Source organism: Balaenoptera physalus (assembly GCF_965194825.1).
Source record: "Balaenoptera physalus genome assembly, chromosome: 13".
NCBI classification, from domain to species: Eukaryota; Metazoa; Chordata; class Mammalia; order Artiodactyla; family Balaenopteridae; genus Balaenoptera; species Balaenoptera physalus.
The window spans coordinates 16,029,319-16,055,247 of NC_138892.1; the positions used below are offsets into that span (position 1 = coordinate 16,029,319).

At 36.5% G+C, this 25,929-nt stretch overlaps 1 protein-coding gene across 10 annotated transcripts in view; it reads right to left on the bottom strand.

Annotated features, from left to right (window-relative positions):
- The window catches only part of RIC8B (RIC8 guanine nucleotide exchange factor B), a 118,380-nt gene that overhangs the window by 64,566 nt on the left and 27,885 nt on the right, over positions 1–25,929 (bottom strand). For all 10 annotated transcript variants that reach the window (XR_014252276.1, XR_014252277.1, XR_014252278.1 and 7 more), the window contains exons 3-4: positions 11,374–11,982; positions 1,594–1,688 (exon numbers count right to left, since the gene is read on the bottom strand). Coding sequence is in view for 3 of the 10 variants with exons in the window: in XM_082419447.1 (XP_082275573.1) it covers positions 1,594–1,688; positions 11,374–11,982 (704 nt within the window). In the remaining 7 variants the exon portion in view is untranslated. The remainder of the gene's footprint in view (positions 1–1,593; positions 1,689–11,373; positions 11,983–25,929) is intronic.

A 25,929-nucleotide genomic window follows, 5' to 3' on the forward strand; every position in this document is an offset into this window, starting at 1 on the left:
CTGTAGCTGCAGAAAGTAGTATACTTTTTAATTTTGAAGAAAACAATCTTTTGAAGGCTTGCAGGGCAGAGTACATAAAGATAACCCACCAACAAACTCAGTACAATATCAAATAATAAACTGCCAATCATAACTAAAATAATATGGGTATGACTGAAAAAGAACAAGGGTATGTTTCATTTTACACTCTGGTTGTATTTCTATAGTTTTATTTAAGCCATATTTTGGAAAACAGAATACTATAAATGCTCAAAAGGTAATTTCTACTATTAGAAGAACTCAGTTTTAAGTTATTTGTAAAGCAGACTTAATGCCAAAGTTATTTGTTTGCAGATTTGAAATTTATTTGAATTGTTTAAAATGCCATTTGTGTTCTTATAGAATAAAGCATCATGAGCAATCTCATGTTAAAATCAGAGGTCTTGTTACTAGAAATCTGATACAAAATAGTCAGAGAACTAGAAAGATGCATTAATACTTCTTCAGCTGTTCTCAGAGAATGATAACTTTTTAAAAAAAATTAATTTATTTATTTGTTTATTTTTGGCTGCACTGGGTCTTCATTGCTGTGCGTGGGCTTTCTCTAGTTGCGGCAAGCAGGTGCTACTCTTCGTTGCTGTGCACAGTCTTCTCGTTGCAGTGGCTTCTCTTGTTGCGGAGCACGGGCTCTAGGTGCGGGGGCTTCAGTAGTTGTGGCTCTCGGGCTCTAAAGCATGGGCCCAGTAGTTGTGATATGTGGGCTCTAGAGCACAGGCTCAGTAGTTGTGGCTCGTGGGCTCTAGAGCGCAGGCTCAGTAGTTGTGGCGCATGGGCTTAGTTGCTCTGTGGTATGTGGGATCTTCCCGGACCAGGGCTCAAACCCATGTGCCCTGCATTGGCAGGTGGATTCTTAACCACTGTGCCACCAGGGAACCCACAAGAATGATAACTTTTAACAGCAGTCCATAATAGCTCTAATAGGCAAGTCACAAAAATTGAACTATTTTTTATATATTAATACTTGAGACTGTGGCCCAGTTTTTATAATAAGTTTTAAAAATTTAATTAATGTTGCTTAAGATATACTTTTTGGTAAATACTCTTAAAATGAAAATAGTGAGAGTATTAGTTTAAGAGTAGTAATTAAAATCAGGGTTCAACCCCAAGCTCTTTCACTTATTAGGGTTGAACAATCTTGGAGAAACTGCTTGATTTTTCTATGACTCAGTTTCATCATGTATTGAAAGGGAAAAATAGTACCTACCTCATAAGGTTGGTGTGATGATTAAAAGAAGTTAATCTTTATAAAGCACTTAGCATAATGCCACACACAGTATTCAATAACTGTGCGCTATTATTATCGTTGTTCTGGGTTTTTTTGTTGAATGCAACAAATGCCAAATTCTCTTCTCTTGTTGGGGCTTAATATAACAAAGTCAAAGGAGACAGAATGAAAATTTCTCATCAGGGCATAGTAATGATTTCCGACCTACCAGCTACCCAGTTTACTGTAATATTTTCACTTTCTTGTGTTTATAACAATTAAAATTAGATGCATAAAAACAATAAGAACTTATTATGTCTTTCACTGAAATATCAGTAGAGGTTACCTACCTGTGTAGCTCTTCTGTTTTGTCTTCAGTTGGACCTACGATTAGTAAACAATGGCGAAGAACAGCTGCCATGACACGGAACTGATGAGAATCACCCTATGGCAAATAAAAGAGAGGTGAGGAAAAATTGGGGATTGAATGAATGCCTTAATGAAGGAGTTTGGTACGTTACTACAACCCTGGGAGTCATCCTATGGCCCATCTAACCCCCAAAACAGTTATTCTTATGCAATACATAATAGAAGTCAGGATATTCTAGGAAGAACTCCCAAGTATTAACAAAGTATTAACTAAGTGAATTGTCATCATCTCATATGAACAGCTACAGCCACTGCCAGAATGGCTGAAACCATTAAGTTGTTGATCTATCCTCCCCCTTATGACATGTCAGGCAAAGAGAAGTATGATCAGCATCCATATATTACCTACTCTGTTTTACCTGTCCATAAGATTCAATTCAACTAGGGATCTTTTCCATTTCCAGAAAGTCTAGATTCTTTTGTTGGAGAGTATACTGTTCCAGTTTACGAGTCATTATAAAAATTCAAACAGATATAATACTATCAGATATTTTAGAAGCGGGTTGTACATCCTTAATAAAAATGTCTTATCTCTTAACTTTCAAAAACAATGGATTAAAATCTATTATTATCAACTTCATTTTAATGAATCTTCTTAATCTCCTAGTTCCTCCAAATCTTGTTCCTAGTTTCTCCAAAGCGACCAGCAAGTGATGAAAAATAAGCACTCTGAGTTTAATCTCCTATTTTCCCAATGTTTACTCATTGGTAGTGGTATTAGACACATACAGAGTCAGAGGGAAGGCAAATAATAGGAAATAAGCTAAGCTCTGAATAATCACTTGGTTTACCGCCTCATTTATCGTGAGATCTTGGGCCACTACAAATTTTTTAATCATCTGAATCAAGGTTGTCCCTTTCTTCTTCCAGATTTTTAGTAATTAAGAAGACATATGAAATTAGTGATAATTATCTATTATAATCAGATCCTGGATATGTTATATCTCAGGAAGGTTCCAATTACTTCAAAAGCTATTAAAATTTTTAAAGCTCTGTGTATATATATAATTGATTTCAAGTCTGTGTAAAGTGAAATATATTCACATATTATACATATATGGCCTATATTCATATATATAACTCAGCCCTTCTAGGAAGATGTCTTTTATAAAATCTAACAAACAATAGCACAGTTTCATTACTCATAATGTGTATAGCAATATTTTAAAATAACACCATCATGTGTAGATTTGGAAGAGATGAAGGTCTCAGTGGCATAACAGAAAAAGCACTTTACTTAGAGTCAAGAGTCTAAGTTGTGACCTTAGGCAAGTCATATAGCTTCTCTAAGCCAAAGTTTCCCCATATGCATCTCCACAAACATGAGATTGTTAGGGTTGTAAAAGGATTAAATTAAAGAAGATGATACACATGAAAATGCTTAGTACTTTCAGTGAAATATTTGAGGGTGAGGGGAAGGATGAGGCAGGAAGGAAACAAAAGGTAACTCATTTCAGCTGATAGAGCTGAAATGAGTGATAACGAAATTATTGCATGTTGGGGAGGGGGACCAGTGGAATGCTAGAGACACTAAGGTTTTAGAATGAACACTGTTCCACTTGCCATCCATCTTCAAATGCCTGAATCAAAATTCTCTAATATGCAAATATACTTTTACATACCCCACGTTACATGAAGCACACTGAAATGCATGTGAAACTCATCCATTACTTAACTCTTAAAAAGATCATATTTTCCTTGGTTTTGATAATTAACTAGGAATGTACTTCCTTTTAAACTAGATTTTCCTTTATTTTAATTATCACAATCATTCTCTTCTCATGCTGATGTTGACAAGCCTCTTGCAAAACTCCATTTTGGTCCTTCCACTATTTGCAACTGTAAGTGAAAATCCTACTTCTTTCCATCCCCTTTCCTCCTGTCCCAATTTTCATGACACCAATTCCCCAGTTGTACCCTGTGTCTGCATGTCCTCTTTTACTGTAAACCCACTAAATTCTATTTCTTTACTCAAAACAACTACTGAAGTCCCGGGATTGTGTGCTTCTACTTTTAGTATCACTGACTCCTTTTCATCCTTCAGGTCTCAGAGAAGCCCCTTCTTTGACCGCCTTATTTAGGTAGATTCCTTCTTTCATTATCTCTATCATTGTATCTTGTTATGATTTCTTTCAGGAAATCATAATCTGTAATTCCACATTTGTTTACATACTTACATATGCATTGTTTTCTCCATTCATCTAGTACCTTCACAAGTTTTAGAGGGCATGTGTTTAACAAGTGTTCAATAATTTTTAATGTAAATGAAAAGTAAAACAAAAAAGTGATCAAATCTTAAGTGTACAGCTAGATAAATTTTCACAAAATGAGTACGTCCATACAACCAGCATGAAAACAAAGCAATGCCAAGATTGAGAACCCCAGAATTGCCCTCATGACCCCTTCAAATGACAGATCTGCTCTTCAATTGTAATTCTAACATTTAACATCATGGGTTAGTGATTTTTGTTGTCACAAATTTTATATGAATGGAATCATAAAATATAGACCCTTCTGTATCTGTTTGTGAGATTCATCCATGTTGTTGTGTACAGTTGCAGTTTGTTCATTTTCATTGCTTGAGAGTGGTGCTATTCAAAGTGCAGTTTGTGGACCACTACTGGTCCACACCCTGTTTGCCACTGATCTGCAAAGCCATGAGTACAGAAGGTACACCTGAACATTTAGAAACTTTTCAAGCAGTCTGACATTGTGTGTAATATTGTATTATACAAGAGTTCCATTCTGACAGCTAAGGAAAGAAATGTGGTCCCTCACAGTTAGGTTAAGAAAGCACTGCTGGCCACATAGCACAGGGAGATCAGCTCAGTGCTTTGTGTCCACCTGGAGGGGTGGGATAGGGAGGGTGGGAGGGAGACGCAAGAGGGAGGAGATATGGGGATATATGTATATGTATAGCTAACTCACTTTGTTATAAAGCAGAAACTAACACACCATTGTAAAGCAATTATACTCCAATAAAGATGTTAAAAAAAAAAAAGAAAGCACTGCTGAATACAGTGAGTATATTACAATTCACTTATCCATTCTACTCTTGATGGACACTTGGACTATACTGAAGAGTGCTGCTATGAACATACTTTCTTATATGTCATTTGGTATGCTGGGTCGTAGGGCATATACATATGACAGACTTTAGAAGGTACTGCCAAACAGTGTTTCAAAGTGTTTATACCACCTTACACTCCCACCAGTTGCTCTACAGCTGTGCCAACACTTGGTATTGTCAGCCTTTTAAATTTGTCATTCTCGTGGATGTGTAGAGATTTTATTATGCATTTTCCTGATGACTGATAAAGTTGAACACATTTTCTTATGTCTACTGGTCATTTGGATAGCTCTTTTATGAAGTGCCTGTTCAAGCCTTTTGCATATTTTTCTATAGGGTTGATTGACATTATTTGTAGGACTTGAATATACTCTAGGTAGAGTCCTTTATCGCATATATGTGTTGAAAATATCATCTCCCATTTGGTGGCCTGTTTTTTACTTTCTTCTCTTGATGAACTAATTTTAATGAAGACCAATTTGTCAATTTTTCCTTTATGGTTTCATCTTCATTTTGTCCTGTTTTAAAAATCTTTGCCTATTTAAGAAATGTTTGACTTGTTTAAAATAAAGTCATGAAGATAATCTTCTGTTTCTTTCCAAAAGCTTTGTTATTTTACCTTTTACATTTAAGTCTCTTATCCATCTCAAATTAATTTTTCTGTATGGTATAAGGTAGGGATTTAAATTCATTTTTAATTGATTAAAAAGCCCACCTTTTCCCCACTGCAATTCAGTGTTACCTGTATCATAAGTCAGTTGACTGTATATGTGTAGGTTTATTTCTAGATTCTTTATTCTATTAGTCTGTCTCAATAAATATTTGTTGAATGAGAGCTATCACTTAAAATGTCTTACTTAACAAAGGTCAGAGTGTACACTATTTCCTACTATTGGTTGTTCTGCTGGGTGACTTTACATAAACAATTTAAACTCTTTGATATTTAGTGTCCTCATTTGTCAAATGAGATTAATGCTCCTCCTATCTTATACAGATGCTTGAAAGAGTAAATATAATTGCTCTTTTTAAAACAATATACACAGTTTATACAACTGTCATTTACTTCTTCATGAGCTTAGTTTTGATATCTTTAGGGCATCAACAGTCCTCTGTAATCCTACTATCTCCAAAGGTTGAGAAGGAAAAAAATCCCTAAGACAAAGAGAGGAGGAAGAAAGAGAAAGCAAGCAGGCTTGTGACAGTAGAAATCAAAATGAGATAACACTAAAAGAGAGGTAAAAACTCATGAAACTCTTTGGGATCTTTGTGGGGGGGGGTGATCTTTTATACAGGCTTTGCTTCTTATTTATAGATTCCACTACTGTACTATTGCTTTCTTCTCCTGTGCAACCTGTGGAAGATTTTCACTTTTGTTTGGTAAAGGTATCAATATCCTCATACCTTTTCATTCAACGCTTCAACCGATCTAATCAATGCCTGAGAAAAAAGTCTGAAAGGAGAATACTTCACACCAATGAGTCCTAAACTGGTTTTGTTATCCCAGGGTAGTTCTCATTACTTCAAGAAGGTTTAGGAAACTTGTCCTATGAAAATTCAATTTCAATTCTACACAAAGTGAAACACAAATACACACTCACACACAAATGTACACACACACTCTTACTTGGAAATACAGCTATACATCAGGTAGTATTTCACCCTGTCTTACCCTAGCCACTTTGCAGTTATTTGTCCTACTAAATTGCGTATGTTCCTTACAGGCAAAGATTAAGTATTCCACCTCCACATCTTTTACATTTAACATGGTGCCGGGCATAAAGTAATAAATGCTTTTTTGAATTAACTTACAAAAGGAAATATAAATGTTATAAAATAGTGTGCTGTATCTCCAAAAAGGCTAGAATCTTCTCTCTAAACAACATTACTAAATGTTTTAGGTTTCTAGAAAAATTAATAGTTTTGAAAATTTAAAAGGTATCATAAACTTTCCCTCCTCCCTGTCACTTTGGCTATTTCTCTTATATACTTCTACTATACAGATAGCAAACTGTATCACATTTAATTTCTCATAAAACAAATATTCATTGAACACCTACTCTGTGCTAGGTATGTTGCTTAGCAGAAAGACTATGCCAGTGAGGTCAGACATACCCCCAAAGATCTAGAATATATGGCATTTGTAGCGTCTGTGCATTTCTGAGTTGATTCTTTTTTATTTTCAAACATATAGAAAATATACAGAAGAACAGTATATAATGTGACAAACAGTTATATATCCATCTGTTTACATGTCTGATTTTCCTATGAGACTGTTAGTTCTCTGAGGGCAGAGATGCTTTATATTGCATCTTGTGTGCCTAATACAGAACTTTGCACATATTGGGCACTCAATAATAAATGTTTGTTGAAAAAATGATTCAGTTAAAAAACATGGTACAGCGTGAAGCTTTATTTTTAATTAAATAATGTCAAGTCCTTTTTTCACACTTCCTTCAAAGTCTCTAAAATCATTATGGGGCTAATCTCTTCTGTTACAATGTGACATTCCCAATTAACTCCTATAGATACTCACTGTCTTATCTCACTCAGATAGCATCCTTTTGACTACTCAGATACTTGTACTACTTCTCTGTTTGCACTTGGTTGTCTGGCTCTAACATGTGTGTTGGTCCTTGTATTTTCTCATTACATTGCACTGATACCTAGGAAGCACTGCAGAAGGGAATGTGTGCTAAGTAAGGGATCTCTAGAATAACATGCCTTCCTCCATGAACAGAGAGATTTAGCAAAGTGTTGAAGCAGGAAGAAGACAAGACCATTCCCATTAACTTCTCTAGAATTGACTTTGGGTCCTATAAAAGGAATAATTTGACTTTTTTAAACATACTACCTTCAGGAAAGGGAGAGAAAGAGGGAGGAAGGCAGGGAGACAGACTGTCACCACATGTGGAAATAAGGCCAACTACATTTCCTAATGAATGGAAAGGAATCTCCGAATTAATCTGCTTGATGGCATTGGCTTCCAGGCAGGAATTTAACATTGAGGCATGAACCTAAAATGAACAAATCACACTAATTTACTAAACCTCAAAAAAAACCTAATTTTCTGTTTTTTTGTGAATTGTAAATGAACAGTCATAAAAACACCTACTGAAACAGTTAAAACCAAAACCAAACATCTGCATTTTCTGTGACAACTGAGTTGTAAAGTAGGTAAAGATTTTAAAAAGTGAAATGCCGGGGGTTTGAGAGCTGTAAACTAGCACTATTCTTCTGAAGGTCAGTTTGGTAGTACATACAAATTTAAATACATATGATATACACAAAAAACCCTAAAGTTTTGAAAAACCCTTTGGCCCATGAATTTCAGGAATTTATCTGCAAAGGTTTTACAACAAGAAAATTCACCGTGTATTACTATGTAAAACAGCAAACAATTGCAAACAATCCAAATCTTTACACATAGGGCATTTGTTAAAGGTTGATAGATCCTTATGAAGGAATACTCTTAAGTATTTTTATACATATACTTATGAGTATTCTTTCATAAAGATTTATTATCTTTAACAAATACGAGAAGAAAGTGGTTGTTAAAAATTTTTTTTGGTTGCAGAACTCTTTTTATACCCCAAATGAAATCTAGTTACAACCTAAATTTAAAGAAAAACAATAGCAACAGCAACAATCAAAGGTGCTGGGTTTTTCTGGCCACGCTGTGCAGCTTGTGGGGCATGTGCCATCTTAGTTCTCCTACCAGTGATCGAACCCCTACCCCCCTGGAGTGGGAGCACAGAGTCTTAACCACTGGACAGCCAGGGAAGTCCCCAAAGGCGCTCTTTTTAAAGAAAGGGTGGGGAACTTGAAACATTGTCCACTCATCCCCAGAGGTTACTCCTAGGAACATTATGGCTTCAAGGAACACACTGTGTAATCCACTACTCTTCAAGAACATTTGTTGTGAAAAAAAAAGGAAGATGATAAAATGACTGCATTTTTTTAAAAAAATATATATATATATCTATATATATATACACAAGTTTATATATTACACAATGAATAATGGTTAGAAAGATATAAATCAAAATGCAAACAGGGTTTATCTTTGAATGGTAGGTTTATAGGAAATTTGTATTTTCTTATTGCTCGTATGCTTTTTTCCCTTGGATCTGCAGTATTATTTAGCATGTATTATTTTCATAATAAGGAAAATATTATTTTTAAATCTATATTTTAAAGTTGGATTCTTCTGTACAGTAAGCTTTCCATATCCCTTTATTTCAGCTGGTATTTTAAGGTATTAACAATTCTTTAGATGCTTGCTCAACTAGAGAAAGATGTCTTTAATCTGACAGTCAAGGAGATATTAAAATTCAGGTAAATGGACCCTTAATGGCAAGTTTCTCTACATCCTTACTACAGATTTTCTTTATGCTAAGTTATGTATACCTCAATAAAAAGTACTCTATGTTCTTATTTCTGTGTCTTTCCACACGTTGTTCAATTTCTGAGAAATGTTTCATCCCCCCATTCAAATGGCCAAATCATTCTCAGTCTTCAGATCTCAGGAGAGACTTTTAGGGGTCTTCTCTATCAAGTATTCTCCATTATTGTACTGTTTCTCTCCTAGTACTTAACACAATTTAAATTATGTATTTGTTTACTTATTACCTATATCACCAATAAAACTGAAGTCTGCAGAGACTATGTGTATTATTTGCCAATATATTACACAACGCCTAGCATAATATCTGGCAATTGTTCATAAATATTTGTTGACTGACTGATTTACTAAATGCTTGCTAAAATTTGAATTTAGAGACTTATGGAGACTCAAGTGGTTTAAAATAACCTTTCCCACACTCTTGCCTAAGTGGGTTGGCAAGGTCCTGTTTTCAATACTGTTTACAATTTCTGATAACTTCAATAATAGCCCAGAGTCATATTAACTAGGCACATTTTACAATGCTTGTATAAAGTGATCCGTGACTCACAAGAGGTCTGTTGAGATGCCTGCTTCACGACTACTGATCCTCTATCATGTATCTTTTGGAAAATAAACATTCTATAATACAGAATAAGTATTTGCCACTTCAACATTTTCTGAAGCTTCTTCCAACCCTGCTATTAATTATAATTGAAGCACACTAATTAGGGCTAATCTCAATATACTGATATTTATTACATATCATTCCATACATATGCTGATGTGTAGCCACTGAACTATAAACCCTTCTGTCAGGAATCTGAAGAGCGTAGGCTACTATTTGGGGCACAATTTAAATAACAGGGGCTCCAACAATGGCAAACCAACAGTCTCAGAAGAGCTCTTGCAACTAAATGGAGAACTTAAAAACACCAAAACAAACAGTGTAAGAAAAATAACCATAGAAGGTACCAAATAAGCATAGAGACATAACATTTTAAATACTTCCAAATATTTGGTTTCAAAGCATAAATGGAGCATGTGGGCTTTCCACATCTTTTTCTGCCAAGTCCCAGGAAAAACTGACCATACTACAGTCATCTAAAACAGCTGTTAGGACTGATCTTCAAATATTTGGTTTCAAAATATAGACCTATTTGCACTTTAAAACTCAGATGCCTGCATACTCCTACTATAGCACTGCACTGAGATAATCCTTTCAAAGTAGGCTGCTGGCAAAAACAGATCTTTATTCATGGTGAGAACTGCTTCAAATGGACACAGCAAAATGTTAGCCTAAGTCCTAAAGTCAATTGTCAGAAAAGATAATTTGCTCTGCCACCAAAATACTTTTCTTTCTTTTCTTTTCTTTTCTTTTTAAGGCAGAGACTAAATTTTATGAGTTATTTAAGGTTAAAGAGAGAGGGTAAATGTGAAATGTTAAGATTCTAGAAGCAAGGGAAAAAGTTTATGTCCAGTTTACTTAAAATTGTTGACTTCCTTAAACTAAGCTTCTTATTTAGCATATTGTTCTTGTGGGTACTCAAATTTAAACTATCAAATCTGCCTCACTTTGGGTTGCTAGAAGGTCCAAGCCACAGAAAAGGATCTTAGTCTAGCAATAAGTCAAGTGGTTTAAAATAAACTTTCCCATATTCTGGTATAATTATACTTGTTTTCTAGGACTGTATATAAGCATGGCTATCTAGTTGTCCTACACTTCTGATCGTTATCTAACACTACAGAGTAACACGTTAGGAGACTAGGATGATAGGTGATAAACAGTGTCTTTTACTCTACTGAGCAGACATCAATTCTGATTGATCAATTTCAACTTGCCTGAATATCTTTGTTTCTTTAAGACTGCAGGCAATGAAAATGCCTATACCTTTATGAATCACATTGTTTTGTTTCCCTTTAAATCCATCATTTAAACCTTGTTCCTGAAAGAGGCACTTAAAAAAAAAAAGACACATGATAGTACAAATCAGAAAAGGAACTATATTTGGCATCTAACAAAACAGTAGTCAATCTTCACCCTTTTCTTCTGATAAGTGTTACACAAATGGGAAGAATAAGAGTTATAATGGTTAAGAAATGTATCTTGAGTCATTTAAATGATTAATGAGGGAATTGGAAACTTTTTCCACCATTTCCCTACTTAGCATTCCTCTCTGGCAGGCAGCTCTAAGGACACCCTAAACCAATGAAATTCCAAGTAGATAAGAATATTCTTCTCAACCTTACCTCTTTATGCACCTTCCAACTGTCTACCGTCACATTGAAGAGAGCTTTGAGGGCCTCAATGGCACAGTCTGTCTCCTGAGGTGAGAGAGGAGGTCCATTACGGTCTATGGCCGATTCATATTCATCGGTCCACTTGATGCTAAAGGCACTTTCCAAGATCTGGGTTAGCAGCGGTAGTCCTTGGAGCTCATAGCGCAATTGTGACCTGATGTCGGTGTGCAAAAGTGACAGGACGAAGAGCAAGCGCAAGTCAAAGCACTTAATGTCATTGATAAACTTTCGGTCCTTGCACTTTCTCAGGAGGTTACAGAGCTTTGCAGCAAGGTTAAGTTCCAGGCTGAGCTGCTGTGCCATCTGACTGTTGAACACTATGTTACAAAGACATTTTAATGACTCCACAATAACTGGGAACTCTGACACCTTCTCCAAAGAATCATCCGACTCATTTAGCTTGGCTAGTCGCAGCAGTATCTGCATATTTTCCTTAGTTGTTACAGGAACTAAAACCTTTTTGTCTCTGGAGAGAATGCGGAGAACTTCCAGGCAGGACACTTGACATGTTGTTGGGATGTCCTTTAAAAGGACTTTAAATATGCCTTCACAGAGTTTCTGAAAAACAAGAATGAGTATGAAAAAATCATTATTTGGCTTAAGTGATTTAAAACAGAATGTTTCTCTATCAATGTATTTAATTGCAGTTCAAAATCTGGCTAGAAAAGGTTTTTACTTTTTTAAAGTCACAGAATGTTAGAACTGAAAGAGACCTTATATTTGGTGTACTTCTTTTACTTTACAGATATGGAAATTGAGGGCCAGAAAGGTTAAGTTACTTGTATGGGGCCAGGGTGAATTAGTGGGGTAGCAACAGATAGAGTATAGGTTTCCTAATTTCCAGCCCAATATTCTTTCTATAAAATCACTTATTCTCTTTTTAACTGACTAGTTTCAAATGTCTTATATGGCTTTGTTCTCAATGAATTTTTAACATCAGACTACACATACTATCAGGATAGAAGGTAATCATCTGAATCATAGCTGTTTCCTTCCTGGAAATAAAGATTAATGCCTTGAGAATTGGTTCACAATTGGCCACAAGTATAGGCTCTCATAAAAAGACTTAAAGAAGTCTGCATTTCTGCCCAGTTTCAGCTGTGCTATTTCTTCTGAGTAGTACTACTGCAGTAGTCCCATGTTTTATAAACCTTAGAACTCTCTTTAGCTAACGTGTAATAACATTTAATCATCAAGTGACCCCAGAGATCTTTTGCTGCCAACACTGATAAAAATTATTCCAAGTGTTGGGTTCCAAAGAGGGCTCAGCTAGCATATATGATGCCTTTGAGTCAACTGCAAAAAGGTGCCCCTCTCCAGGCTAACTGCAAAAAATGTTCCTACTGGGTAGACAAATTACAAAACAGCCCTCTTCCTCTGGGCAGCCCTGTGCCAGGACACATGGCTTGGGAAGCTCAGAGTGTGGGCAGGATCTTAAGCTTCCCTTTGTTCTCTTGGTGCAGGGCACAGATTACACAAATATATGTAGTAGTCCTGGTTCCAAATTTTGCTACCGCTATCTCAGAAACAACTCTTTATTTGGACCCAAAGTGTACTCTATCTTGAATTTTTTGAAAAATAGTTATTTCTGTCATTGCCAAATTTAAGAACCACTGATAATTCTCTCAAAATTCAATGTCCAGCTTTCTTCTCCATAAACTGCAGATCTGGGTCTCTGAAGCTCAAACCTTATATGTGCAGCAAGCAGGTATAACCATTCCACTGCTGACCATTTCTATACCCGTTACATTTTATTAAAATAACAGCAACAACAACTATGACCAATACAAGGTTTTACAAAGTTTCTATTAACCTATCATCAGACTTTAACTTTTTTAAAAAGAGGCTATCTGTGGGTCAAGCGTTATGATCTTGGCAGGAATCCTAGGCCATGTGCATCTTCTCAGTACATCTGAGTCAAACAGCTATGGAAATGTCAATTTTTGTTATAAATTTATTTATTTTATTTATTTATTTTTGGCTGCATTGGGTCTTTGTTGCTGTGCGCGGGCTTTCTCTAGGTGCGGTGAACGGGGGCTACTCTTCATTGCGGTGCACGGGCTTCTCATTGCGGCGGCTTCTCTTGTTGCAGAGCACGGGCTCTAGGCACGCAGGCTTCAGTAGTTGTGGCATGCAGGCTCAGTAGTTGTGGCATGCGGGCTCTAGAGTGCAGGCTCAGTAGTTGTGGTGCACGGGTTTAGTTGCTCCACGGCATGTGGGATCTTCCTGAACCAGGGCTCGAACCCATGTCCCCTGCATTGGCAGGCGGATTCTTAACCACTGAGCCACCAGGGAAACCCGGAAATGCCCATTTTAAATGTACTATGCTCTCTAGATGGAGGTGGGAAGGAAATTAACCTAACAAGCTAAAAAAAACTCTATCCCTGGGACTTCCCTGGTGGTCCAGTGGTTAAGATTCTGCGCTCCCAATGCAGGGGGCCTGGGTTCGATCCCTGGTCAGAGAACTAGATCTCGCAGGCCACAACTAAGACCCGGGGCAGCCAAAAAAAAAAAAGGCACTCTATTCTTTAACATACCTGATAACTGGAAGGGACTTCCATTTAATGTTTTAATATCATTGTTAAAGCATTTTTTTCATGAATGCAGTTTTGGGGTGAAGGAAAGTATAATGTGCCTACTATTAAAAATATAAAAAATGGGAAATTTTCTCCAATTTCAGATCTTTCACATCCAAGACAAAAAAAAAGTACCTTCTACATACTATTTCCTATGTGGTATATTCCTGGGTGGTGGAGTTAAATAACCTTTGCTCCCATACAATTTTACTCAAGAGGGAAATTATCTACATTCCTAGTTAAGAAATACATAATAAATATGATATTATAAAATACTATATATGTGAATTTGGAGTTCTACATATCTAATAAAACACCGAAATCTTTAGCTCTTTTCTTTCTAAACCAAAAACAAGAGCAACAATAAAATCCAGAAAAAAAAAAATCTGTGGGTAATATGGCTTCCTTCTTCCTCCACCTTCAGACTCAAGAAAGAAAAAAAGCAAAATATGAATACAAACTGGCATAGCCAAGGCTATTAGCCAAATGGACTGTTAAACTCTGGGACATAAGAAGGCTACATAAAAGAAATTAGAGAGGCCTATAAAATTTATAGTTAAAAATTGCCTCATTTAAAGGCTTGTAGGAGATCAGCAACCGAGACTGTTTTAAGCACAGTTTTCAATCATAGTTGTTTTAAACTCATCATAGTTGATGTCATTTCTCATCACAGACTTGCCTCACATGACAACAGCTAGGTAGCTTTTTGCTGTAATGTCCCTTGAAAAGTAATACCACTTCTTGGACAATGACCCCTCCCTTTTTTGTATTACAACTTAAAAAAAATCAGACATAAAAATATAACAAAGGAATAGTTAAGACACACTCATCGCTGTACTCCATACGATCATTTCTATTCAGAGAATATTATAAAGAACAAAGAACAAATAAACCATGTACCACAACTGGATGAATCAGAAAGTTTTGCTTTGCACATGAACACCAAGCAAGAACAGTGAAGAGGTAGCAGCATTCTTTATGATTGCTCCATCTGTTGAGTGCATGCGCGACTTCTATGTTTCAAAGGTGCTCCTGTTTCATCTTTATTTTGCCCTAATGTTATTTTCCTGTGCTATAACTTTTTTTCAGTTGATTTTATTCTTCCTAAAACATGCTCTGTTCTCTTCAAACACTTTCCATAGCTCCCTGTTGCCCACAGAATGCAGTTGAAATAAGCTGTGTCCCCTTTCCTACTGCTGTCTCCGTCACACACATACTCTCCTTCTCCTTTCTTTTCCAAGTGCTCCAAAGGGACTCCCAATCCCCTGACCATATGTCCTGAACCTTTCTCCTTCCATTCTCTCAGCATGGCCTACTCTGTCCCCATTTCCACCAGTCAGGACCCCACTCTTTTTCTAAGGTTTAATTTGAGGACTAAGGGGTCTAGAAGACTCCGAAGCCACTCCCTCATTTGCTCTCTTTCTATATAGCACTTAGTTCCAACAAGCACTTAGTTCCTTTTTACAGAGTGAGCTGTTGGGGCATCTCACTCCTTTTCCAGGCTCCTTGAGAACAGAGGCTATGTTTCATCTGTATCCCAGTGGCTGGCCCAAGTGTGCTACAGCTGTCTTTAAGTGCAAGATAACCACAGACTCCCAAAGATTACCAGCTTTAAAGTCTACCACCTGACTCTCCAGCCCCTTCCAAAGAATAACTCCTTTGTATTCCACCACCAACCACCTCTCACTATCAAGTCTTCTCTTCCTCATTTTGCAAGCACAATAAATCATCATTACATAACATTTTAAGTACAAACTGTTTTTATTTACTTTCAAAGTATTTATTTATACAAACTTGTTATCATTGTTCAACTGATATATTTTTAAATCTGAAACTATTTTGGTATCTTAGATAACCATGGAACACATAATTTTTTTTCCATTAGAATGGATGGAAATACCTTCTAAGTTAAAAACTTTTTCCTTAGAGGTAGGTTTTCAGGAACGAACTAAAGTCGTAAAGCAAAGCTTAGGTGTGCTTACAAAGTATAATTACTTCAGAGAGGCTGAAGAAAAGCCCTTTTAAAATGCTCGTTAGCTTAGGAGCCATGGCTATTTCCGAAAAGTTAGACTGCAAGACCCAGCAGCAGAGACTCAAGATTGAGATTCTCAATCTTAATACCAGGTATTGTCAAAAATTTTTGGTAGTTTGCTCCGGAATGGAAACCCTAGAGTATACTACAGTAATGGTTCTCAAACTTCAGCATGCATGCTAATCACCTAAAGGATTACCCGTTGTTGTTGTTAATTTTATTTAAGTACAGTTGATTTACAGTGTTAATTTCTGCTGTACAGCAAAGTGATTCAGATATATATATATATATATATATATATATATATATATATATATATATATATATATATATTCTTTTTCATATTCTCTTCCATTACGGTTTGTCACAGGATACTGAACATAGGTCTCTGCGTCATACAACAGACCTTGTTGTTTATCCATCCTGTATATAATAGTTTGTCTGCTAATCTCAAGTTCTCAATCCTTCCCTCCCCACCACCCTCCCCCTTGGCAACCACAAGTCTGTTCTCTGTGTCTGTGAGTCTGTTTCTGTTTCGTAGATATGTTCGTTTGTGTCGTATTTTAGATTCCACATGTAAGTGATGTCATATGGTATTTGTCGTTCTCTTTCTGACTTACTTCACTTAGTATGATAATCTTTAGGTGAGGATTGTTGAAACACAGATTGTTGTACTCACCTCCAGAGTTTCTGATTCAGTAGGTCTGGAGTGAGGCCATAATTGGGACTTTTAACAAGTTCCCAGTTGACGCTGTCGCTTCTGGTTCAGGAGCCACACTCTGAGAACCACTAAACTACAACCAACAATGGACTGACATAACTTGGATGTTCGGGGCCAGGGGTTAACTGACAGTAGCTGACCAGATAAGCACAGAAAAGTAGGCAGAGCTGAAAGCCATTAACACAAATACCTTAACTTCTCCTCAACTGTCCTAAAGATGTATAAGGGTGGCAGGAATAGGAATGGGATGTCATTATCTGGTCACATTACCTTTCTTAAATGTTAAAAATCACTAGAGGTGTGAAGTGTATTACTTAAGATCAGTGGTCCTGGGCCTAAAACTTGTTCAACTTACCATGGATTCTAGAACCAGAACAGTGTTGTGATTAAGATCAGGGGTTCTGGATTTAAATTTCTTGTGTTCAAAGGCTGGTTCTTCTACTGTCTTCTAATGGTGTGACCTTGGCAAGTTACTGACTCCTTGGGCCTCATCTACTGTAAGACTTAAACGACATCACACATGTATAGTACTTAGAACAGTGCCCGGAATGTGTTAAGTGCTCAGTACTGGTTATCATTTATATATTATTATAAGGTAAAAATCTCAAAGTCCTCAGTTTAGCATTTAAGATCCTCCACCCTGCTTTTTGAGTTTTCTCTTTCATATTATTCCCCGATCAAACCCTCCTCTCTAGTTGTATTCCTTTCGAATTATCTCATATAGAGCTTTTTTGCTTTCTTACCATCTCCCCTCTACCTGCATGAGTCCTTCTCCCTCTTTGACTATTTAAGTTTTAACCATTCTCCAAAGCTAAGCTTAAAATTAACTTTTGATATAAAGTTCTTCCTAACCACTTCAGCCCCCAACATTCTTCCCCTCCAAGGAACACCCAAACCAAAATTTGTAGCAATCATTGGTGCTTAGTACATTCTTTCTGTTTTCTTTTTATGAGTTTGCCTCAACTACTAAAAGCTCTCTGAAGGTGGAAAGCACATCCTTCTTTTATGAGAGAAGAAAATGTACTATAGTGGCTTTTGAATCAGAAAAACCTGGTTTTAATACCCAGCTTTACCACTGTGTGATTCAGACATGTTATTTTACTTCTCTGAGTCTCACTTTCTCATTTGTAAAATGGGAATAATATCACTTACTTCTCAGAGGGCTGTTGTGAAATAGACTCTGGGGTGTAACAAGCACTCTTTGAATTGTGACTATTATTGTTTTATTTAGCATAATCCTTGTAGCCCTCAGCAGAGCAACTAGAACACAGTAAGCACCCAAAATATAAACTGACTGTACTAAGAAGTTCCCTGAATTTAAAGCATTAGTAGAAGTCTATTAATGTTGTCTTGACACTTCTCCTTTCTAAGATGGAAACAGAGAAGTAGTAAAAGCTATTCTTGTGATTGTACTGGTAGGATGGTTTGCCCCGTGGCATAAAATAGTCTTTTCATACAAGCATCAGAAAAGATTTGTCTTCATATAAAGTTCTTTTTTCTGAAGAGTTTAAATTACTTAAACATATATGTTCTTTAAAATGTAAAATGCATCAAACTACTGAAGAAAATAGAAAAAACATTCAAAATTATACTACCTAGTATATTTTATATGCAGTTGACAGAAGGATTTATCCTTAGTCAATCTATTTGAGTATCAGTAACATGCATATTACTTCAGCCTACACAGTTACAATCATCATGTGTATATAATCTTGTTTCCTGTCTTTAATTTTTAATGTAATTATAAGCATTTTCCACATTGCTATAGAGCCCTTATAAACATAATTTTAACTTGATGCAATATTAAATACGACTCCTGCTCTCAATAATCTTTAGCATGAAATACAGCAGAGTTCAGAAAAAGCAGTGGACTTAGCATCAGAAGGGATGACTTCCTAATTTTAATAATTATAGTAATATTATTTGCTTATGTGCTTTATAGTTTACAAAAAAACTTTCATGTATGTTCCTCAATCTAAGGAATGCTTACTGAACATTTACTATATGATTCTTTAAATGACTGCCTAAGGACACAACCAAGAAGTAGAAGGCCAGGACTCAATTGAGATCATCTGACTCCAGTGTGATTTCCACTATAAGTCCATGATCATACTATAGCTGTCTCTCATTTGTTAACTGTGACCTTCAGCATGTCACTTTATTAGGTTTTCTTCTTCCTCTATAACATGCATTAAAACTCTTTAAGGCAATCTTCTTCCAGCTCCAGAATGGTAGGCTTTTCACTATGAATCTGTAAAACTAGGATTAGCTTTGGCTTTAACTGTGAAACAAGCAAAACATGCTATGATGTGTATGTGAGGATTCAAATGATCTATCATGATTTATATATTGTCCTAAAAGTACATAATCGATGTATAGAAATGGTATTGATTTCTAAAAATATTTTTAAAAAAAGAAAAGTCGTTTTATTTTTTTTTCCCCCTAGTTTTATTGATTTGAGATCTCTCCGTCTTTTTCTTAATGAGTCTGGCTAATGGTTTATCAATTTTGTTTATCTTCTCAAAGAACCAGGTTTTAGTTTTATTGATCTTTGCTATTGTTTTCTTTGTTTCTATTTCATTTATTTCTGCTCTGATCTTTATGATTTCTTTCCTTCTGCTAACTTTGGGTTGTGTTTGTTCTTCTTTCACTAGTTCCTTTAGGTGTAAGGTTAGATTATTTATTTGAGATTTTTCTTGTTTCTTGAGGTAGGCTTGTATAGCTATAAACTTCCCTCTTAGAACTGCTTTTGCTGCATCCCATTGGTTTTGGATTGTCGTGTTTTCATTGTCATTTGTCTCTAGATATTTTTTGATTTCTTCAGTGATCTCTTGGTTATTTAGTAGTGTTTAGCCTCCATGAGTTCGTGTTTTTTATGTTTTTTTTCCCTGTAATTGATTTCTAATCTCATAGTGTTGTGGTCAGAAAAGATGCTTGATATGATTTCAATTTTCTTAAATTTACCGAGGCTTGATTTGTGACCCAAGATGTGATCTATCCTGGAGAATGTTCCGTGCACACTTGAGAAGAAAGTGTAATCTGCCATTTTTGGATGGAATGTCCTATAAATATCAATTAAATCTATCTGGTCTATTGTGTCATGTAAAGCTTCTGTTTCCTTATTTATTTTCATTTTGGATGATCTGTCCATTGGTGTAAGTGAGGTGTTAAAGTCCCCCACTATTACTGTGTTATTGTCAATTTCCTCTTTTACAGCTGTTAGCAGTTGCCTTATGTATTGAGGTGCTCCTATGTTGGGTGCATATATATTTATAATTGTTACATCTTCTTCTTGGATTGATCCCTTGATCATTATGTAGTGTCCTTCCTTGTCTCTTGTAACATTCTTTATTTTAAAGTCTATTTTATCTGATATGAGTATTGCGACTCCAGCTTTCTTTTGATTTCCATTTGCATGGAATATCTTTTTCCATCCCCTCACTTTCAGTCTGTATGTGTCCCTAGGTCTGAAGTGGGTCTCTTGTAGACAGCATATATATGGGTCTTTTTTTTGTATCCATTCAGCAAGCCTGTGTCTTTTGGTTGGAGCATTTAATCCATTCACGTTTAAGGTAATTATCGATATGTATGTTCCTATTACCATTTTCTTAATTGTTTTGCGTTTGTTTTTGTAGGTCCTTTTATTCTCTTGTGTTTACCACTTAGAGAAGTTCCTTTAGCATTTGTTGTAGAGCTGGTTTGGTGGTGCTGAATTCTCTTAGCTTTTGCTTGTCTGTAAAGCTTTTGATTTCTCCATCGAATCTGAATGAGATCCTTGCCGGGTAGAGTAATCTTGCTTGTAGGTTCCTCCCTTTCATCACTTTAAGTATATCATGCCACTCCCTTCTGGCTTGTAGAGTTTCTGCTGAGAAATCAGCTGTTAACCTTATGGGAGTTCCCTTGTATGTTATTTGTCGTTTCTCCCTGGCTGCTTTCAATAATTTTTCTTTGTCTTTAATTTTTGTCAATTTGATTACTATGTGTCACGGCGTGTTTCTCCTTGGGTTTATCCTGTATGGGACTTGCTGCGCTTCCTGGACTTTGGTGGCTATTTCCTTTCCCATGTTAGGGAAGTTTTCGACTATAATCTCTTCAAATATTTTCTCGGGTCCTTTCTGTCTCTCTTCTCTTTCTGGGACCCCTATAATGTGAATGTTGTTGCATTTAATGTTGTCCCAGAGGTCTCTTAGGCTGTCTTCATTTCTTTTCATTCTTTTGTCTTTATTCTGTTCTGCAGCAGTGAATTCCACCATTCTGTCTTCCAGGTCACTTATCCGTTCTTCTGCCTCAGTTATTCTGCTATTGATTCCTTCTAGTATATTTTTCATTTCAGTTATTGTATTGGTCATCTCTGTTTGTTTGTTCTTTAATTCTTCTAGGTCTTTGTTAAACATTTCTTGCATCTTCTTGATCTTTGCCTCCATTGTTTTTCCGAGGTCCTGGATCATCTTCAGTATCATTATTCTGAATTCTTTTTCTGGAAGGTTTCCTATCTCCACTTCATTTAGTTGTTTTTCTGGAGTTTTATCTTGTTCCTTCATCTGGTCCATAGCCCTCTGCCTTTTCATCTTGTCTACCTTTCTGTGAATGTGGTTTTTGTTCCACAGGCTGCAGGACTGTAGTTCTCCTTGCTTCTGCTGTCTGCCCTCTGGTGGATGCGGCTATCTAAGAGGCTTGTGCAGGTTTCCTCGAAAGTCAAGTTTTATATACAAAGAAAATGTGTTTGCTTAAAATACAGACATAGTCTACTGTACTCTGGCAACCAAAAGAGGTAGTTAGAAAACACTTTAAAATAATTAATTAATTAATTAATTAATTTTTGGCTGCGTTGGGTCTTCGTTGTGGTATGTGGGCTTCTCATTGCGGTGGCTTCTCTTGTTGCGGAGCATGGGCTCTAGGTGCGTGGGCTTCAGTAGTTGTGGCGCATGGGCTTAGTTGCTCCGCGGCCTGTGGGATCTTCCTGGACCAGGGCTTAAACCTGTGTCCCCTGCATTGGCAGGCAGATTCTTAACCACTGCACCACCAGGGAAGTTCCCAGAGAACACTTTTGAGACAAGTACTACTGAAAAGTATCTGCAGATTGGTGCCAGTTCACAAACTGTTTGTTCCCAGACCATGCTGAGATAGGTTCGTAAGTTGAGATAGGTATAAAAAGTTGAAAGTATGTATTCAGAAACCTTTATAGTGATTTGACTTTGCTATGACATCCAAGGATGTGATTATTTCTTTAATGATTCATCTTTATTGTATTTGTTAAAGTAGTGGTCTACCACAAATTAGGGAAAAATTAACAAACAAACAAAAAACTTGGTCCTTCATCACAAATAATGTGAGAAGCACTGTTCTAGTGAATGCATTTTATCCTGTATAAGTTTTCTTCTAGTATATAATCAAGGCAGAAAAACTAACTAAGATCCCAGACTAATGAGGAAATAATATAAAGCCTCATAAACATACTTCCTAAGACTTTGTTTAATTGTTAGGCATTGTGGTGAAAAGTGATAGATGTCCATCAAAATCCATTCTCCCTTTCTTAAACAGTAACAGAACTGTGGCAAGTCTCATGGCTGCCTAGCTACAGCACGCTCCTCAGCTCTTCTTCATGGCCATATGACTGAGCTCTTGCTGGAATGTGTGTGGACACACTGTATGCCCTTTTCAGGTTTGGGTCATTAAGACAGCGGGCATGCCTTCTCCCTTTTCTTGTCCCCTTCTGCAGCCCAGAACCTGGAAGTGGCAGCCCCAATATAGGCTAGAACAATGCGCAACGGCAAAGCATGACTTGACAAACTTATAAAGAAACTGGGTCACTGAATAAACACATGGAGCTGACCTACTCATCTGCATGGTTGATAACCTCAGGACTGTTACTTGGAAAGGTAATAAACACCTATAGTCCTTAAATCACTTCTTTCTTGGGGTCCCTTCGTTGCAACAACTTAGCTTTAAATTTAAATAAGAATGCACCTTTGAAATATGATGCCCCATTGATGCCCCATCCAGAACTTCTTATACCATCATTCCATAAGTAACAGAAATTATATTTTGCCTCAATGATTAAGCAACTACTCTCTATATCTAATACCAAGAGTTAGACCAACTTGGCCTGGTCGTGCCAAGTTGTTCATTTGCTCATTGTTCAGTTGTTCATCTATTCGCTCATTAAGATCTCACCAAGTGTCTATTTAATAAAGCCAAGATAAAATAGGTATGATAGTAGCTACTTCATAGGGTTGTTGGGGGAATTAAATGAGATAATGTGTATGTGCTACCTTAGAATAAAATAAATACTAAATAAATTTATGTGCACATACATTGTAACTACAATGTAGGTGCTATATATATAGTATTACCATACAGTTTAGTAAGAGGCTACATGGTATAATAGAGAATATGAGTTGCCAAGTTAGACAGCCTTCACTTTGCTATTTATTACCTGTGAGATCTGGGCACGTTATTTGTTTTTTCTGAGCATAAGGTTCGTTACGTGTGAAATGGGATAATACCCTATGTATTACAGTGTTGTTTATTAAATGAGAGGATGGTACACAGTAACAGGCAAAATTGTACATTTCTAAGAACAAGACCTCTAATTAAACATCTCAGACAATAGCAGTTATCTTGAAGGAGGCTTGTTTTCTGATTGAAATAATAAGTCTACATGTACATTTGACATCTAGTTTTCTCTCCAACAACAGTGCTTACCAAAAGGATTTAATGTACAGAGGTTTTAAAAAATCTTTATTATTAGTTGGTGAAATTCAGGTAAAGATTCATAAATTAACTTAGAGTAAAAATGGGCCAATGACTAGGGACTTCCCTGGTGGCCCAATGGTAAAGAATCTGCCTTCCAGTGCAAGGGACGCAGGTTCGATCCCTGGTCAGGGAACTAAGATCCCACATGCCACGGGGCAACTAAGCCCACGTGCCACAACTACTGAGCTCGTGTGCCTCAACGAAGAGAGCCCGTGTGCCGCAAACTACAGAGCCGACGCGCTCTGGACCCTGTGTGCCACAACTACAGAGCCCACGCACCACAACTAGAGAGAAGCTCACACGCCTCAATGAAGACCCTGCGTGCCGCAAGTAAGACCTGAGCCGCAACTAAGACCCGATGCAGCCAAAAAAAAAAAAATGTGCCAATGACTGAACAACCAAATAAAAAAATGAAACAACAGTGAACAGAGAAAGTGAACACTGCAAAAGACAAGGACTAAACTAAAGTCTGTTTTATTTATAAGAAACAGGAAAATGCAATAACTTTCTAGTTCAAGTTGGAAAGAGGGGCAGAGTACACACATAGCACAGGCAGTGAGTTCAACTTGGCAGTAACCCTACCATAACTACAGGCCAGAAAAGAGTCAAAGAGCCAAAAAAAAAAAATGAGTGTAATTTCCAGAATCAGAATATTAAGAGTTATAAAGGGCTGTAATGACTACTTAATATCAACAAACACTAGCAGTGCAAAAGGTTCTACTAAAAAAATGGGTTTTGTGGGAGAAGAAGTCTGGGAAACTTATAAGACTTATTAAAATATTAAAGATTCTCAGAATAACTATGAAAAAGAAACCTGTTTAACTTTAAAAGCTGATATTTCCTTTATTTATTTGAATCCTTTCAGAAAACAATACCTAATAACATACACAGCATTAGGGGATATTTATTTTATAGATATGAAAACTGACTACCATGGAGGCTAAATGATTTGCTTAAGGTAGCACGGAAAGCTACAATTGGAAAGGGGACTAAGATTATTATTTGACTCCCAGTCCTACTCTCTTTTCATTGTACTGATATCTGGTGATGAAATAAGTAAAAAACGAGTGTTCCAACATTCAAAGCAATTCTGGGATAAGCTAGGTCTGTGAAAGGAATTACTGAGGAATGATTTTTTTCTCCTTAAATAAACAGACTTAAGCCCTTAAACATGGTTCTACTTCTTCTTATTATTATTTAATGTTTCTGTTCTTCTATTGTAGTGGGAGTGAAATACCTATCCTTACAGTCTACCACTTTCTCTTTAGTAAGAATGGATTCCCCATCCCACCCCCTCTTTGTTGTCCATTATGTCTACAACGTTAGCCACATGCTTGATTTATGCTCTCACTGCAATCAACCAGTGCTCCTATAGTGATGGGATAAGGACCCTGCTCTTAAAATAGGCACATCCGGGAGATATGGCACAGTGCCAGGGATACTTAAAGTCACAGGACAATCCTTGTGCATCCTCTTTAACCACTGTTTTATGGAAAGATTTATCAAAGGTGGGGGTGGGGAAGTTTCTACATAAAAATAAACAAATGTGTTAAAACTCACAATACAAAAAGTCACATGAATTTTTAAGATAAAAATTCAAATGTGAAAGCAATTTTACAGTTAAGGCAGGATCCCTTGAATGATGCCTCCCTGGTTTCTCAAGGTTATGCCTACATTCTTCTCTGATGGATGTCACTGGATATATAGTCCACATGGATCTAATTTTAGTTCTTAACTGGAGCTGAAGGTCAACCACCTAAATCTGATAGTTCTAAACTTTTGCCCTCTGCGTACAGCAATATTGAGTGTGTGTGTGCACGCGTGCACACTCGCACAAGACAGAAAAAGAGGTATTAAATTCTAGAATAAGCTTACTATAATCAAGTTAGAACAATGCTGTGAGTTCCAGAAGACAGACCTATCAAAAAAATTGTATTTTACAAAAACATTAAACAATTAATGACTTACTGCCAGGATCTACAATGCGCTTTTAAGAAAGGTTAGAGAGGATTCTGGAGGTCAAATTTAGAATTTCTTTATAAAAATCTGATGATGAGATTTTCTAAATGAATATTCACGCAGCTGGTTTCATTCATATTTAGTTTAATATTATATCTATACACTTCGGGGGTTTTATTCCTACTTGTAGTATGGGAGGCAACAGTAATTGCCCCTTTTTATTTAATGAATACTGTCCTTGTGAATGGGGTTTTTTCCTCACTTCCTAAATTTCACCTTTAGTTCCCCTTCTTGCACATGTACATTTTTTTCAGTAATACAATCCTTCTGGCTATGTTCTATATCATGGTGATCCTGCCAAAAGACTGAAAAGAGAGTTCAGAGTAACAACAATTATGTAAGTTTGGCTCACGTTTCTTTGCTAATTAGCAATCCTGAGAAAGACATGATGCATCATCAAG